Source organism: Lithobates pipiens, unplaced genomic scaffold (assembly GCF_037356315.1).
Source record: "Lithobates pipiens isolate NorthernLeopardFrog02 unplaced genomic scaffold, aLitPip1_a1.2 Scaffold_19, whole genome shotgun sequence".
NCBI lineage: Eukaryota > Metazoa > Chordata > Amphibia > Anura > Ranidae > Lithobates > Lithobates pipiens.
The window spans coordinates 508,976,563-508,993,755 of NW_027507764.1; the positions used below are offsets into that span (position 1 = coordinate 508,976,563).

General features: G+C 43.9%; 1 protein-coding gene across 4 annotated transcripts in view; it reads left to right on the forward strand.

Moving 5' to 3' along the window:
• Window positions 1-8,194, forward strand: part of GRHL2 (grainyhead like transcription factor 2) — a 138,395-nt gene extending 130,201 nt beyond the window's left edge. For all 4 annotated transcript variants that reach the window (XM_077493120.1, XM_077493121.1, XM_077493122.1 and 1 more), the window contains exon 16: window positions 5,674-8,194. In XM_077493120.1, the coding sequence (XP_077349246.1) occupies window positions 5,674-5,791 (118 nt within the window). In that variant the 3' untranslated portion in view covers window positions 5,792-8,194. The remainder of the gene's footprint in view (window positions 1-5,673) is intronic.
• The last annotated feature ends 8,999 nt before the right edge of the window (window positions 8,195-17,193 follow it).

A 17,193-nucleotide genomic window follows, 5' to 3' on the forward strand; every position in this document is an offset into this window, starting at 1 on the left:
ACTGATGTTGCTAGTGACACTAATACAGTGGTCAGTGATAAAACTGTGCACTATACTAATGACATTGGCTGGGAAGGGGTTAACATCAAAAAGCAATCAAGGGGATAACTGTGTGCCTAACAAGTGTAGTGTGACTGTTTTTTTCTTCCAACTTTTCAGGGAGAAGAAACAGCCAGATTACTTTTCTCTGTACACAGAGTTCTGTGTGTGATTGGATTCAGCTGAAATCATTGGTTGAAATCTGCTGCCAAACTCGTGCTGTGTCCAATCAAAGGACGGGACACCAGGGGGGCTCACGCATGCATGCCCCAAACCCAGAAGAAAGCCATAAATGTCTGCACCTGCCTCCTGCTCCAAGTATATTTACTGTGAGCAGTCAACAGGTTAACGACTGCCCTATAGCAGATTTACAGATCAGCTATTCTGTTCAGAATCACACACATATATATATATATATATATATATGATTCTGTGCAGGGGCGCACCGCTTCTGCTGTAATTGGTCACAGCAGAAGCTGGTCAGCAGGTGCTGGCCAATGTATTTCCACTGGCACCTGCTGATTATCGAGGAGAGAGGCTGGACGGAGCTCTGCGTATGTACACAATGCAGAGCTCTGTCCTGAAAGCGGGGATGTGATGCATTTTCTTTCCCATCTTTATGGAAAAGAGAACTGTATTTTAAAGCCAGGCTATCCACTTTCCAATCGCCCCATAGCAGATTTACTGCTACAGGTCAGCCGTTCATGCATATGTAGTTGATTCTGCACTTCTGCATAGGGGGCGTGCCGCTTCTGCTGTGGTTAGCCACAGCAGAAGCCAATCAGTGGTTGCCAGCGAATGGATGTCGGCCGGAACCCGCCGATCATCAGGAAGACAGGTTGGACGGAGCTCTGCATAAGTTAAAAATGCAGGGCTCGAACCCCACCCTGGAGCAGTTTTACAAACTACCTGAACCCCATGCTTGGACTAAGTTCAACATTAAAACAGTGGACCAAATAATTTCTGACCAATCGCTGGCTCCACTCCCCAAGTTGATTTCTGATTTCAACGTCCCGCAGAGCTATTTTTTTAGGTATCTACAACTCTCCCATGCCTTCAGATGCCAGTTCTCCAGTTCTCCCCCCCAGGTTGTCCAATCCACACTGGAGGACCTCCTCAAGTCCAGGTGTGAAAATAAGCCCACCTCGAAACTTTACTCCCATTTGATAACGACCTCCCTCCCTACCTTGGGAAAACTCAGAGACAAATGGGTGCACGACATTCCCACCTTTGATAATGATGATTGGGATGACATGTGGGACTTCCCTTTCAGATCCCTGGTCTCCCTGAGAGATCGGCTAATACAGTTTAAGATGGTCCACCGAGCATATTTCACACCATACAGATTGCACAAAATGAACCCCGCCTCCTCCCCGGGGTGTTGGCGTTGTGGGACAATACCGGGGGACTTCACTCATATTTTTTGGACCTGCCCAGCCATTGTCGACTATTGGAGGGAGATACTAAGGGTCATAACACAGGTCACCTCCATATCGCTCCGACCCTCCATAGAAATTTGCATACTGGGCCTGATAGATCATGTAATTCCCACTGTGGCGCGGCGCACCCTGGTTGGGCTACTTCTCTTCTACGCCCGCAAGGCCATAGCCCTCAGCTGGCGTAAGCCAACTCCTCCTCCTCTATCCCTGTGGAAAAAATTGGTCAACGGCAGCCTGCCTCTTTACAAAGACTGCTATGTTAATAGGGGGTGCCCGCAAAAATTTGACAAGGTCTGGTCCAACTGGCTGGCAGACTCCTCCACAGCCTCTGACCCGCAGCCTACTTAACACGTTATCTTCCGATAATAAATAGGAATCTGCACCAGTGAAAATGTCGTATATCTGAGTAGCATGTTTCAGCTCCAAGCTGTCCTGCTGCACATGGAGACAGCTCTCTGTGGCCGTTGAGGTGCCATAGACTCTCCGACATATTTTGTATATACCAAACTGTCTTATATTTCAACTCTGTATACGCCACGCCTGTAACTCTAGTCGTGACCACTGTATGTGTTCTTTTTTTTGTTGGTTTGCTTGCTGTTTGTTTACTGTCTAAATCTCAATAAAAAGATCTGCAAAAAAAAATTAAAAATTGCAGGGCTCTGTCCTGTCAGCAGGGTTGGGATGGATTTTCATTCCCTGCAGAGAAGGGAATATAATCCATCACATCTCTAAGTGAATGCAGCACACAAAAACACAGGCCAGGCACACATTTAACCCTTTGATCGCCCTAGATGTGTACCCCCTTCCCAGTCAGTGTCATTAGTACAATGAAAATGCATTATTAGTATTAGTGTCACTGGTTCCCACAAAGTGTCAAAAGTTTCAGTTAGTGTCAAATTGTCTGCCGCAATATCGCAGTCCTGCTATAAGTCGCTGGCCGCCGCCATTACTAGTATAAGAAAAGAAATAAATAAAAATTCCAGCGTACAGTGGTGTGAAAAAGTGTTTGCCCCCTTCCTCATTTCCTGTTCCTTTGCATGTTTGTCACACTTAAGTGTTTCGGAACATCAAACCAATTTAAACAATAGTCAAGGACAACACAAGTAAACACAAAATGCAATTTGCAAATTAAGGTGTTTATTATTAAAGGTGAAAAAAAATCCAAACCATCATGGCCCTGTGTGAAAAAGTGATTGCCCCCCTTGTTAAAACATACTATAACTGTGGTTGTCCACACCTGAGTTCAATTTCTCTAGCCACACCCAGGCCTGATTATTGCCACACCTGTTCACAATCAAGGCATCACTTAAATAGGAGCTGCTTGACACAGTAAGGTCCACCAGAAGATCCTTAAAAGCTACACATCATGCCGAGACCCAAAGAAATTCAGGAACAATTGAGAAAGAAAGTAATTGAGATCTATCAGTCTGGAAAGGGTTATAAAGCCATTTCCAAAGCTTTGGCAATCCAGCGAACCACAGTGAGAGCCATTATCCACAAATGGCGAAGACATGGAACAGTGGTGAACCTTCCCAGGAGTGGCCGGCCGCCCAAAATTACCCCAAGAGCGCAGCGACGACTCATCCAAGAGGTCACAAAAGACCCCACAACAACGTCCAAGGAACTACAGGCCTCACTTGCCTCAGTTAAGGTCAGCGTTCATGCCTCCACCATCAGGAAAAGACTGGGCAAAAATGGCCTGCATGGCAGAGTTCCAAGGAGAAAACCACTGCTGAGCAAAACGAACATCAAAGCTCGTCTCAATTTCTCCACAACACATCTTGATGATCCCCAAGACTTTTGGGACAACATTCTGTGGACCGATGAGACAAAAGTGGAACTCTTTGGAAGGTGTGTGTCCAAGTATATCTGGCGTAGAAGGAACACTGCATTTCATAAAAAGAACATTATACCAACAGTAAAATATGGTGGTTGTAGTGTGATGGTCTGGGGCTGTTTTGCTGCTTCAGGACCTGGAAGACTTGCCGTGATAAAAGGAACTATGAATTCTGCTGTCTACCAAGAGATCCTGAAGGAGAATGTGCGACCATCTGTTCGTGTACTCAAGCTGAAACGAACTTGGGTTCTGCAGCAGGACAATGATCCTAAACACACCAGCAAGTCCACCACCGAATGGCTGAAGAAAAACAAAATGAAGACTTTGGAGTGGCCTAGCCAAAGTCCTGACCTGAATCCTATTGAGATGTTGTGGTATGACCTTAAAAAGGCCGTTCATGCTCGAAAACCCTCTAATGTAACTGAATTAGGACAATTCTGCAAAGATGAGTGGGCCAAAATTCCTCCAGGACGCTGTAAAAGCCTCATTGCACGTTATCGCAAACGCTTGGTTGCAGTTGTTGTTTCTAAGGGTGGCCCAACCAGTTATTAGGTTTAGGGGGCAATCACTTTTTCACACAGGGCCATGATGGTTTGGATTTTTTTTCACCTTTAATAATAAACACCTTCATTTACAAATTGCATTTTGTGTTTACTTGTGTTGTCCTTGACTATTGTTTAAATTGGTTTGATGTTCCGAAACACTTAAGTGTGACAAACATGCAAAGGAACAGGAAATGAGGAAGGGGGCAAACACTTTTTCACACCACTGTATATGCCATTGTTTTTAGACACTATAAACGAACCAATATACGCTTATTAGGAATTTTTAACCAAAAATGTAACCAAAAATATGTATGAGAATACATATTGGCACAAATTGGTGAAGAAATTTGATTTTTACATTTTTTTTATCGGATATGTTTTATAGCAGAAAGTAAAAAATATTGTTTTTTTTTCAAATTTGAAAGTCTTTTAGCAAAAAAACAAAACAAAAAAAAAACACAGAGGTGATCAAATGCTACCAAAAGAAAGCTCTATTTGTGGGAAAAAATTACATCAATTTCATTTGGGTACATTGTCGCACAAACGCGTAATTGTCAGTTAAAGTAATGCAGTGCCGTATCCCAAAAAATGGCCTGGTCATGAAGGGGGGTAAGTCTTCTAGAGGTCAAGTGGTTAATGAAAGTGAAGGGTTCCTTTATTATTTATTATCTGTATCACTCCAGGTCAGGGATTTTTCAGTATGAGGACCATTTTGTATATTCTACAAATATTCATGGACTGAAAAAAAAAATGTTTTTAAGTGAATGGATAAAATTTTAATTAATCATTTTACTTGGATATTTTTTCAATCAGCATGATATGATTTAGAAAAAAAAAAGAGAAAACTTCAGTAAAGCACAGCAGAGAAATTCAAAATAATATAATAATATAAAAATAAAATAATTATGGAAATATGTACCTCATACTACCATCACCAACCAGACAGCAAGGCAGTGACGACTTGGCAACCTTTACATCAGGAGCCACCATTCCGATCAGTCCGTGCTTACATCAGGAGTCTCAATCAGAGTCACCTTTAAATCAGAGTCCCCATCAGAGTCCGCTGTTACATTAGGGTCCCCATCAGAGTCCACCTTACAGAGGCTCCATGAGAATTCACCCTCATATAAGTCTGCCCTTATAACAGAGAAGTCCCAATCAGAGTTCCCTGTACATCAGAGTTCCCATCAGAATCCCCCCTTACATCAGAGTCCTTGTCAGTGCCCCACCTTTTGTCAAAGTCCATAGCAGCAAGACAGTAGCTGTGGAGTGGGGACACAGAGCAGATCTGGACAGAAGAAGTTCCATCCTACTTTGATTGCTGGGTCAAGCAGGTTATTGGTTGCTAGAGTGCTGCCAACAGCGGGAGCAATTACAGCGCAGCCAGGGGAAAATATGCTGGAGGCTGTAAGGGGGTGGGGAGAGAATCGGAGACCATAGATTGCCTCTGCTGACCTGAAACCTGAATCTGTGCAGTGTGTGGGAGCACAGTGGGTCCCATCCCCCTAGGTGCACAAATTGAAGATATACCACTGACCCTAGCTGTGGGCTGGATATAGCCCATAGGTTGTAGTTTGAAGATACACCACTGACCCTAGCTGTGGGCTGGATATAGCCCATAGGTTGTAGTTTGAAGATACACCACTGACCCTAGATGTGGGCTGGATATAGCCCAAAGGTTGTAGTTTGAAGACCCCCTGCCCTAGGTTATTTGTTACAAACCTGTATGTTATGTGTAATTTCATTATGCAAATATTTATGTAAATTGTGAAATTTAGTGTACCTAATCCACTTCTTTCATTTCATTTCTTAGCATCTTAGTTAATATGGATGACAACATCATTGAGCATTACTCCAACGAGGACACCTTCATACTGAACGTGGAAAGCATGGTGGAACAAGGCTTCAAGATCACGCTGACGGAAATCTAACTAAAGTCACAACAATGCCTGATGGGAATGAATGTTCCAGCATGGATCAGAGGGTACCAGACGTTCTCCTGTAACCCCAACCTCATCAGAGACATTATCCTAGGACTTGTTAATAGGCATCTGGACAAGGAATTTTCCAGCTACTTCATTTTACATACAAAAGAAAATGCAAGACAAAAGACTGATCATCATTTATTTATTTTGTCACTCCACATTGAGGTATATTAATAAGAGGACATACTGGATTCTGGCTGGACTAATTAGTTATCTTGTTTCCATTCTGTAATATGTGTTCCAAGGGATGCTTTTTTCCTCCTTGGATGTCCGTATTTCCTGTGGTCACACTGGATGTGCCAATGGGAGGCTATAGAACAAAGTAGAGGTATGGCCGGGCAGATTGTGGCCTGAACTGTGGTCTATTCTGTGTCTCCATTCTGGAAAAATAAATCTATCTCTGACTATAGGACCAAATGTTTCCAAGCCTACTGGAACCATAACAATAATTGTACAATTACTGACACCATACAAATATGGTGGCCAAATCCAGAATGTGTACAGGGTGGCTACATTTTTTGCTACTTAAGTTGTACGTAAACCCTAACAACAAACGTCTCTTATTTGGTCCCTTTCCTAACAAGCATAGACATAGCAGACGCACAGCGTTGTCAATAATTGTTAATGGCACCCCCACGCATCTGCTAATGTGCCCGTTTTCACAAGTGCCAAACTGCATGGTGCCGCAGCACTATACGGTTCGATGCGGCACAATTTTTGAAGGGTCAGGGATTTTTTTTTGTGCGTTTGTTGTGCATAGGGTGGCCCATTGAAATGAATGGAGTACCCTACATGCGGAGCTCAGAAACGCGCATGCGCTCCATCACACCTACATGGGGCAAACAGAGCCTAAAGACGGATAAGCTGCAACATATACACTTTAATGCATTGATACACTTTAATACAAAGATCGAATTGATAAGAAGCAGCTCACAACTGCCCTTAGCAACTCACACGTCCTCCCAAACATACAAGTCTTCTGGCTAATGCTAGATTTGCCAAAGTGCCAGTCCAGGCATACCAATATAACATTTATCAAGCACTCCATACTGGAAATAACCAATAAAAGGAGATCTATGCAGCTTCCAAGAGGTCTAAATTTTGTACAGAATATATGTGTAGCCAAACGTGTGTTTTTTTTGTTTTTTGTTTTTTTAGCATGGTCAGTCATCTCCTTTAAAAACTGAATGTAAAAAAGAGAAATGATCGCTTTTTAAAGTATTTTGTAAGTAATCTTTAAAATAAGGTAATTTTTTTTTTAAAAAAACAATGTACAAATTTTTTGTAAAGTGCAATATAATATGTCTATTTTTTTCCCTTTGTCTTGCCTTGTTTACTGCCACTGTGGTGACTAATTGTTTGTATTAGCTTTTAAATGATCTAAATTGTGGTCATGCATGGTTAATCAGCGAGTGCAAAGAGCAACGGTTATGTGCAAATGTAGTAACCTTTCCTCACCCCACTTACACCATTGCGGTGCATTAGCATGCATTAACATTCAATCTGCATTATGTCATGCTCAAAGGAACGGGCTGTCTAATGGACCAAAATGGACCAAAGAAAAGGTGTACGTACTATTTCTGGCAGCGAAACACATTGCACATTGCTGAGCACTTTGTTATGCTGCAAGTTGCAACGCTTTTCTGTTTTGCAAAGGCACACTGGGGAGCGATTCAGAATGAATGGTATCACATCACCCTAACCCATGTAACATTCTGTGCTGTACGTTACTGCAACACAATAGTGTGAATGGGCCCTTACCATCAGAAATCATCACCAGTGAACTGAAAGTAGATTGGTCACTATGGGTATCGGCATCTTCATTGCTGTTTGCAATGGTTGTTATGAAAATATTGTTATCTCTCTATAAGTGCTTATTTCCTATGAAATGCAACTCCCATCTAGTGGCCATAATGCAGTATTTTCCCAAACCACTCTATTTTTTTTATATGAACGAATAGCATTCGACCTGTAGAGAAAATAGGAGAACATTTGATTTTGCCTTATTTGCACAGAACGAATGTAGCAGCAGTTTCACTGGATAAATAGCTATGCATTTTTTTTTCTTTATGTATACACCCTTTGTAGTGCTCAGATACTCCCGGGCCAGTTTTAAAATACATACTGTGGAAGGGCAGTGGGAGGTAACCAATACTAAGCAATATTTCCACAGTTTTTCTATGAAAGTGAAACATTCCTTTAAATGTTAATTAATACAGTGGCAAGCATGTAAATAGATATGTAGTAATGAACTGGAAGTGCTGTATAAATGTTTCTTACTACGGTGGCAAGTATGTAAATAGTATATGTAGTAATGAACTGGAAGTTCTTAAAAAATTTTCATACTGTTGTATTTGTATATTTGTCTTAAATGTGAAATAATTGGTCAAGTGTATATTATTTTTCAATATATATATATATATATATATATATATATCTGTATGTATATATATATATATATATATATATATATATATATATATATATATATATATATATATATATATATATATATCTGTATATATATATATATATATATATCTGTATATATATATATATATATATATATATATATATATCTGTATATATATATATATATTTAACTATATATATATATATATATATATATATATATCTATATATATATATCTATCTATCTATATATATATATATATATATATATATATATATATATGCTAACTTTTGCTAACTTTGTCATCTGTGCTTCCCAAACAAAATGCTATCATACTCTGTAGATTGTCAGAGTACATTTCATATTTTCAGCAAGGAACGTCATCTACAAATTAACTTTTTGTAGGTTAAAGAAACACCTAAAAACGTACAGTCTTAGTCTAGTGACCATCCTGATGGTGTAACCTTGGATAGTATTTGGTTTCATATTATATGTCTATATATTATCTCTTTTATAAAACACTCCTACAATTAAGATTTTTTTTTTTTTTTATTTAATAAAAAGGGGAGCGAAGATCATTGGTCTCAAGCAACCAACAATATGGTATAATAATAATAACATGCAGTTTTCCGTTACAAATAAAGCTAAGTTTTTCTTTTATTTGTGTTAATATTCTTTTTTTTTTTCATGACAGTTATTTTATGGCAGGAGCAGTTTCTGATAATGTAAACTGTAAATGTTCTGGTATATGTGCGGATGGTAATAATTAAAAAATGACTACTATCATAGACTTTTTGGACTTAAAACACTTCTAGACCCTAGACGAAAAAAAATAAAAATAAAATAAAATAAAAAAATAAACCTGCTCTGTCTGTGCAGGGCAAAGAGGTGGGTGCGGTGGTGTGGCATTTACAAGGTGCTGCTGTGCGACCCCATAGACATCAGTCATATTAGTAATGCCCTCTAAATATGACATGCTGTTTTATTTTTGAAGGGGTTAGGGGCATGTATACAGCCTTGAGTGGCTGCAAGTCCTGGTGGACTTGTAGGCTTGCTGCTTGTGGAGTTGGCATCCAGCTGCCCAGGTCAGGGGGAAGGGGTTAATGTTTTTGTCACCTTTCCCCGGTAGGTTCACAGGCTTTTGCTGGGGTTCAGAGGGCGCTCCAGGGAAAACATGGGAAAAGCACGTTAAAGACTTGCTGGAACACCAGGTTTGGACTTTCCCTTAAGAGACTTTACCTGTGCAGGTAACCTGGGGCAGCCACAGTTAGGTCCTGTTAGCAGTGAAATGTTATTGCATGTTGTACATGTTGCCAAGTTTACAGTATATATTGATCCAACTGCTCAGAGCCTGGTCTTGAAGTTTTTTCAAGGGGTGCATGTAAGGTCTAGGCATACTATGAAAGAACTTAAGTCCACAACCACAATAAAGGGGTATGTATTGCTACAGCAAAGGTTCATGAGAAACTACAAGGACTTCCAGGTACCAAGCTCGTTGGCTTGGTACCTGGACGGTGACCAGTTCTTCGGTAGCAAGGGGTCAGTGCTTGGACTCTGTCGGTCACCGGGAGTGGACTAACAATATAGAGATCTAGGCTTGGTCACTTGGTATGGAAAAGAAAGAGTTCAGTGAGAGCACGCATGAGGTTCACGCTAAGTGCTCAGTGGACCCCTTTCTGTTACTGGAAGTGAGGTAACAGAGGTACACTGACTGGTGGAGTGGGCAATGGCTCTGCATGTCCCTCTGAATGCAACACATATTTCAGAGCAAGTGTGTAGGACATGGGACAGTCTTTCGTCACTTTTACCCCAATAACGCTGACCAAAATATTAAATTCCAGTTGAGGAAAGTCCTGGGAATAAGGCGATAACACTTTTCTTCTTCCTCCATTTTGCATTTTGGGGTTTAACTTAGTCTAGATTCAATTTTTCCAGGGGTAATAGTGAGAATATCTTCACATATTCCCCTTTCCATATCTTTTGTTTTATTTTCCGACTTAATGTGCGCCCCAATGGAATCCTCATAACATACATAAACGTCTCATCTTGCGGAGTATGATAAATGCACTCCCATCGAGGCCATATCCTCCTTTTTGGAATCGACACCAATCCACTGCGGAAGAAAGAGTAACTGGGACTGGAGCCGCACCCTCAGTCGTTGGCGCAACTGATTGTGCCATGGCAGGGGCCACTGGTGGGTCATTCCAGCGACGGCTGCCCTTTGTCCCCCCTGCAGACATGCAAGCAGGTACCGGAGAAACTACCTGCGAGAAGGAAGCTACCGGTGCTGAGGATGCCCTTGCATCTCCTTGTGCCATCAATTCCCTGCACTCTGTCAACAATGCCAAAAAGACATAGGACAACAGGGTATACGGCCCAGACAGACACCATGCCGGGCACCTAGCCCCTCACCCCCTCCCTATTAGACCCAGGCTCATTCCGCACAGTCCGTCATATCCCCCAAAAGTGAAGGACTACAAGTCCCAGCATGAACCCCTGATATCATTAAGGATGTGTCCACCTCCCAGTCCTCTGGGGGTGTCATGTCAGCTGTCATTCTTTCATCGGTCAGTGTCCGCTGCCAGCTTACACATCTTCCGTCCTCTGCACAGTGGACTGCAATCATCCATGTGCACACTGCCGCCTGCCGGAGAAGATTGAGGAGGATGCGGGTGGAGCAATGTGCTAGGCGTGGAGGAGGAGGAAGTTAAATCCTCCTCTACTCTGAATGCTGGGGCCTCACTCTGTCGTGATGTCACTGGTTGCTAGATGCCAGAGGGCAGGCGCCTAGCAAACAGTTAGGGCAGTGAACCAGTGGCCAGTGGATTCCTTTAAAATGGTTCTCGACTGGCCCAGGAGTCTACCAGGACAGCAGCGATGCAGTTGCCTATTTAGTGGGCATCAGATCGGCCCAGGGTGCAATTCCGGGACTTTGTATGGTCCCGGAAAGAAGGTGCCCAGAAACCCAGGACAGGTCTGCCAAATGCGGGACTGTCCCGGGCAATCCAAGACACGTAGTCACCCTAATGCAGTAGACCTTGACCACTCCACGTGGAAGAGCGTGGGCAGGTAAAGCTGAGGCCTGCCCTGACCCCAGCATCCCAGCTATTTACGTGTTCAGCTGCCGAGGGCCATTTGCCACTGCAGCTATCTGAAGCTGTGACAGCAACCTCTCAATGTCTGCCCTGGCTGTTGAAAGTGTCTTCTTTAATGATCTGGCTCCCACTGACCCCCTAACAGCTCCACCCTTCTGCTAGACCACTGGTGCCCCACCCCAGCCACACTCTACCCCCAGGCATTTAATAATGTTCGCCGTTCTTACACTTTCTTTCCAATACAACATCTTCAACTGCTTGAATGTAGCGTGCACAGCTAATTTAGTCATGTAGGCCCTCCACTTAATGTTCTGCATGCAGGTCCAGGTCTATAGTGTATTGGAGCATGATCAGTGTTGTTACACTATATCAGCTTCTACCACTGATCAAGGGAAGCTGGCGATTAACATCCACTTTCTAAGCCCAGCTCACATCTGTACATGCACAAGAGAAAATCCCAATGGCTGCACTGCCTTGTTCTTCAAAGTAACACTTTATTAAGACCCCTTTCACACGGAAGACATTTTTCAGGCGCTTTAGTGCTAAAAATAGCACCTGTAAAGCGATTGAAAAATGCCTCATCTGCAATCCCAGTGTGAAAGCCAGAGTGCTTTCACACTGGGGCGTGGCGCTGGCAGGGCGTCAAAAAAAGTCAGGCGAGCAGCTTCTTTGAAGCGCATTAGGAGCGCCCCTGCCCATTCTGTTGCACCAGACCATATGGACGACACTTTGAATCTCAGTCTCAGTGGGTTAGACTGTTATGGTGTTTGTACCTGACCTTTTATGCCGTGTACACATGGCCAGACTTTCCGACAGAAAAGGTCCGACAGAACAAATCTGTCGGACAATTTGATCGCGTGTGGGCTTCATCGGACCTTTGCTGTCGAAAAATCAGACGGAATTTAGATTTAGAACACGTTTCAAATCTTTCACACGGACTTGAGTCCGGTCGAAAAATCCGTTCGTCTGTATGTTAGTCCGAGGGACGAAAACCGACGCTAGGGCAGCTATTGGCTACTGTCTATGAACTTCCTTATTCTAGTCCGCTCGTACGTCATCACGGTCAATTCCATCGGACTTTGGTGTGATTGTGTGTGGCCAAGTCCGTTCGCTCGGAAAGCCGCCGGAAGTCTGCCAAAAGTCTGTCGGGAAGACCATCGGACCTAGTCTGATGGAAGGTCCGGTCATGTGTATGTGGCATTAGACTTTTTATACTGCTTTCGGTCACCGCATTCCTACTCTCTCTTTCCTTTGTTATTTGCCCTAGACTAGGTTCTAGTTTTATTTTTATCCTTTTTTTTTTTTTTATGTGATTTTTTTGAGTAGTTTATACTTATTAGACTCTCCTTATTTCCAATTATTTGTCTTTATAGCACATGTTACATATCACCATTATTGATGGTTATGTACACTTACAGTATACCTGTATATTTTATTTTCACAGTAATTTGTTGACATTTACTGCAAGTGCCACCATGAATTCTAGTATATGGACTCATACTTATCCAGCACTGTACCTGTCTTCCATTTGGCACTCTGAGCCTTATTGGTCATACTGCCACAGCTCCTGGGATAGATGTCCCTGATGACTTTTATTCCTAAGCACTTGCATGGGAACAAAAAGGAAGTGCCACCTAAGTGCAATAAGTTAAAGTGGTAGTATAGTCATATTTGTAACTTTGACCTACAGGTAAGCCTATAATAAGGCTTACCTGTAGGTAAAAAGAATATCTCCTAAACCTATACATTTTAGGAGATATTCCCCTCGCAATGAGCCACTGACTTCAGCGGCGCATGAGCTCCAGGGATTCTCAGCTGAAAGTCCGGCAGATGCCAGACCCTGTCAGGAAAAAACTCCTGTGATGACATTGCGGCTCCGGCCACTCAGAGCGCCGGACCCGCAATACCAGGAAGACATGCCGAGGGAAAATGTTAGCTCCCTTGGCGTGGACTGAGTGAAATGCCGGCACCTTGTTCTAAGGTAAGTATTTCATAATGAGCTAGTATGCAGTGCATACTAGCTCATCATGCCTTTTCCCTTACAGGTATAGAAAAAAATAAGTCAGTGGGTTTACTTCCGCTTTAAGTGGGATTTTAATGACACAACAATTAATGCATTTACAGTAAGGTGAATAAAATCAGGCTCATCCCTGTGTCAGTGGTCCGTAGGGAAGCCACAGATCCAGATTCATTTTTCTATGCAGAGATGTGAAACTGCAGTGGTAGTTGTTCAGCCTGGAGCAGATCCTGTGGCCATCAGGAAGAAGCTGGGGCTAAGGTCACGGGTCACGGGATCACTTCTGGGGGAGGATGCCACAGAGTGAGAAGGGTTGGATATTCAGGCTACGCGCTCAGAGTCAACTGCTCCTTCTACAGGCTTATGAGGGTACTGCTAGGGAGGAGCTATTTATGTGCCATGCTGCCTGTGGGACAACAGGCGCAGCACACAATAAGCCCACTAACAGCCCCATATCTAAGAACAAAGGAATTGGATTATGGTTGATTTAATAGGACGCCTGAAGACGTGATCACGAAACGCGTCAGAGCGTGACCACTCGACCTACCGGCTCCACACAGCCAGCGTCATCCTGGAACTCATCACGGTGGACAATTCAGTTGGAATGCAGATCGGTGGTGAGCTTGATGCCAATCTGTGACAAGCTGATTTATTGTTTTATTCTTGTAAACTGCATTTGTATTAGGGGGGATTGTTCATTTCAATAAAAGGTAGAACACTATGGAAAGGATCCCCTTGTATTTTTGCATGCAATTAACCGCCTCAATGACCTGTGGCTTATATGGAGTGCTGAAGTGCCCATTAAGAGAGCGGCAGATGCAAATGATAAAGGATCATACAGACCCTGTTAAAATAGCACCTCTGGTAAGCAGATACACTAAGGGGTGTGCACGAGGTGGATCGGTGAAGGTGTAGCAATTGCACTTTATTCACTGGTGGATTAGAAGCTTTCTTCCTCTTCTTTGCATTTAGGCATTTTATTAGATTGAACTGCCAACATGAGAAAAGGATTCATTTCATGTCTCACTGTATTCCTCTAAATATATAGATGGACTGATGGGCAGTTCTAGTAGGAGTCGGATCCCATTTTTATTTTGTTTTTAATAAGCAAGCTATAAGGAGTTTTGACTATTGCACTATATGGGATACTATATTGGTGGATATTCTGTATTCATAAGAAGCGCTGTTAATGCTTGATTTTAAATTAGGCATATATATATTTTATTTGTTTTTATTTTATAACAGCAGGTGAAATGCAGTCAATTCTGTTCCGTTTGAGCGCTGGGTTCAGGATTACAGTGTATTTCTGATTTGTATTTACCTTTAGTAACATGTTTCACCCGTATTTGGGGTGTAACATGTTACTAAAGAGCACCTGCAGTACCCCCCAATCCCCTCTCTGTGACAACAGGTGGGGGGGATCTTCTCCCCGCACTGGCTGCCACAATTTAAAAACAGTGCGGAATTGCAGGGCTCCTCCTGCACAGTCACGTCATTTATCACACAGGGATCTGTGAATAAATTAACTAAAAGTCCCATCTGTCACCAGACCAGACAGCTTGTAGTTCTCAATGAACTGTGAGGACACTGGGGAGCATGGACACTTCCTCCAGTTTTCAAACAGAAAGTCGTTATGAAGAGGATTTAACTAGAACCTTCAGGGCCCGGTACAAGAAACCATAAAGGGCCCCCCTGACCCCCAGCCGAGGCCCTTCATTCTGACCCTGGGGCCCTTCCCTCTGAGATTGTGGGCCTTCCCACTGATCCCGGGGCACTTTACTCCCATCATGGGGCCTGTCACATGTTCTGCAGTGGACTCCCTTCCTGCTGTCTTGGGGCCCGCAACGGTGGCAGAATGCCAGGGCCCGGTCACAAATGCAACCTTTGTAACCCTGGTGTAACTCACCACTGGTTTCAGTAGTACTGTGAACAGTATCAGTCAGTACACTTTGTCAGTTATGCAGTGGATGGGGTCAGTAGGGCAGTGGATGGGGTCAGTAGGGCAGTGGACAGTGTCAGTAGTTTTTTTTTTTCAGTTTTACTTTTTATTATTTTGTATAATTTTTTTAGGAGCCCAGTTGGGGGGCTTTGGTGAGATATCAGACATCTAGACAGACCTCTGATGTTTCACTTTTGAGACAGAGAAAGAAGATTGAGGGCACAGCCCTCAATCTCCATCTCTGCAGCCTCAGCTGCAAAGACTGAATGGACAGGAATAACACTGTACAGAGATTCCCATTCATTCACAAACCGTAGCATATGTTTCGTAAGTAAGTTTACTATGCTTCAATAATGCATGGACACAATGTGCCCCTCCTTAAATTAGTGTGCCCCCCTCCTTACATCAATGTGCTCCCCCTCATATCATTGTGCCCCCCCTTACATCAGCGTGCCCCCCTGCTTACGTCAGCATCATCAGTGTGCCGCCTCTTACATCAGGGTGCCCCCTCTTTACATCATGTGTCGACTTCCGGCAAGCACCTTAAGGCAAGTGCACTTGCATGTCCCCGGGACTTAAAGTGCTTGTAAAGGCTAATTTTTTTTAATGCTGAGCTAGCAGGAAGCTGAGCTAGCAGAAGACAGACTGTTAGCCAAACAAGGGTCCGAAGAGGCAATAGTTAGTAGCGTATCTGTTATCCAGGCTGAGGTCAGGGCTTTTGTCAGTAAGCAGTGGCGGAACTACCAGGTTTGCAGCAGTCGCACTTGCGACCGAGCCCTGGAGGGGGCACATCCACCCGTCTGCTCCGCCACTGAGGGGAGGCTGAAGGACAAAGTCAGCTGACATCCAATACAGTTAAGGGGAGGAGCTCTGCGAGGAGACCCCATGTCAGCAGAGCCATCACTGGAGGCACATGAAGAAATATACTGAGGGGGAATCCATTGACTGACAAAGTGAGTGAGTAATTGCCAATGCACCTGATCCCATCCTCCACCACCGCTGCCTCTTACTGATCCCACCCCCCACCTATCCTATCCCATCCCATCCCACCACCACCACCGATCCCACCCCCCACCACCACCACTGCTGCCACTCAAAGCTAAGCTGCTCCTGCAGCCCATCCCATTCATCCAGCCAGCCTCTCTGTGGCCGGTGTCTTGTCGAATACTGTCCTCCATTGGATAGTGTCTGCCCTGTACTGCGATTGCACAGTACGGAGGACAAGGAGATGCCGAAGGTCTCCGAAAATGAGTCCAGGTTCAAGCCCCACCATCCAAGTGGACATAGAGTTAGAATAAAAAATTGCTGAGTGAAGCGAGGCCGTGCCCGAAGCGCGGCGAGGGGCCATCTTACTAAGTGCTGTTTAACATCATCTACCGTATGTGCACTTGCATAGTGGGGCTTGAACCTGGACTCAGGGACAAGGTACTATTAAGTGCACAGGCGCCGTTTATCTTCGGAGACTTTCATCATCTCCTTGTCCTCCGTACTGCGCAAGCAATGCGCCTGCGCAGTACGAGGCGGACACTATCCGATAAGGGGGCAGTTTTCGGCAGAACACCGGCCGTCGGGACCCAGACATCAGCTGACCTTTCATGGGGGAGAAGATCTCCCCCCTGTGTGAGCTGTGACTCATAGCCTGTAGGAGACCTCATCTCCTGATCTTGGGACAGGTGACACTGGCTGCCTCTGCCTGACACATGGAGGGAGCTGGAAAAAAGTGCCAGTGATGATATCACTCAAGTTAAGAACCCCCCACTTCTGTCCACCTTGCCTCACCCCCCGCCCCTCCTGTCCACCTGGCTGCACCCGCCTACTGTCCAGAAGGCTGCATCCACCTCTCCTGTCCACCTGGCTTTGCCCCCCCACCTGACTGCGCCCCTT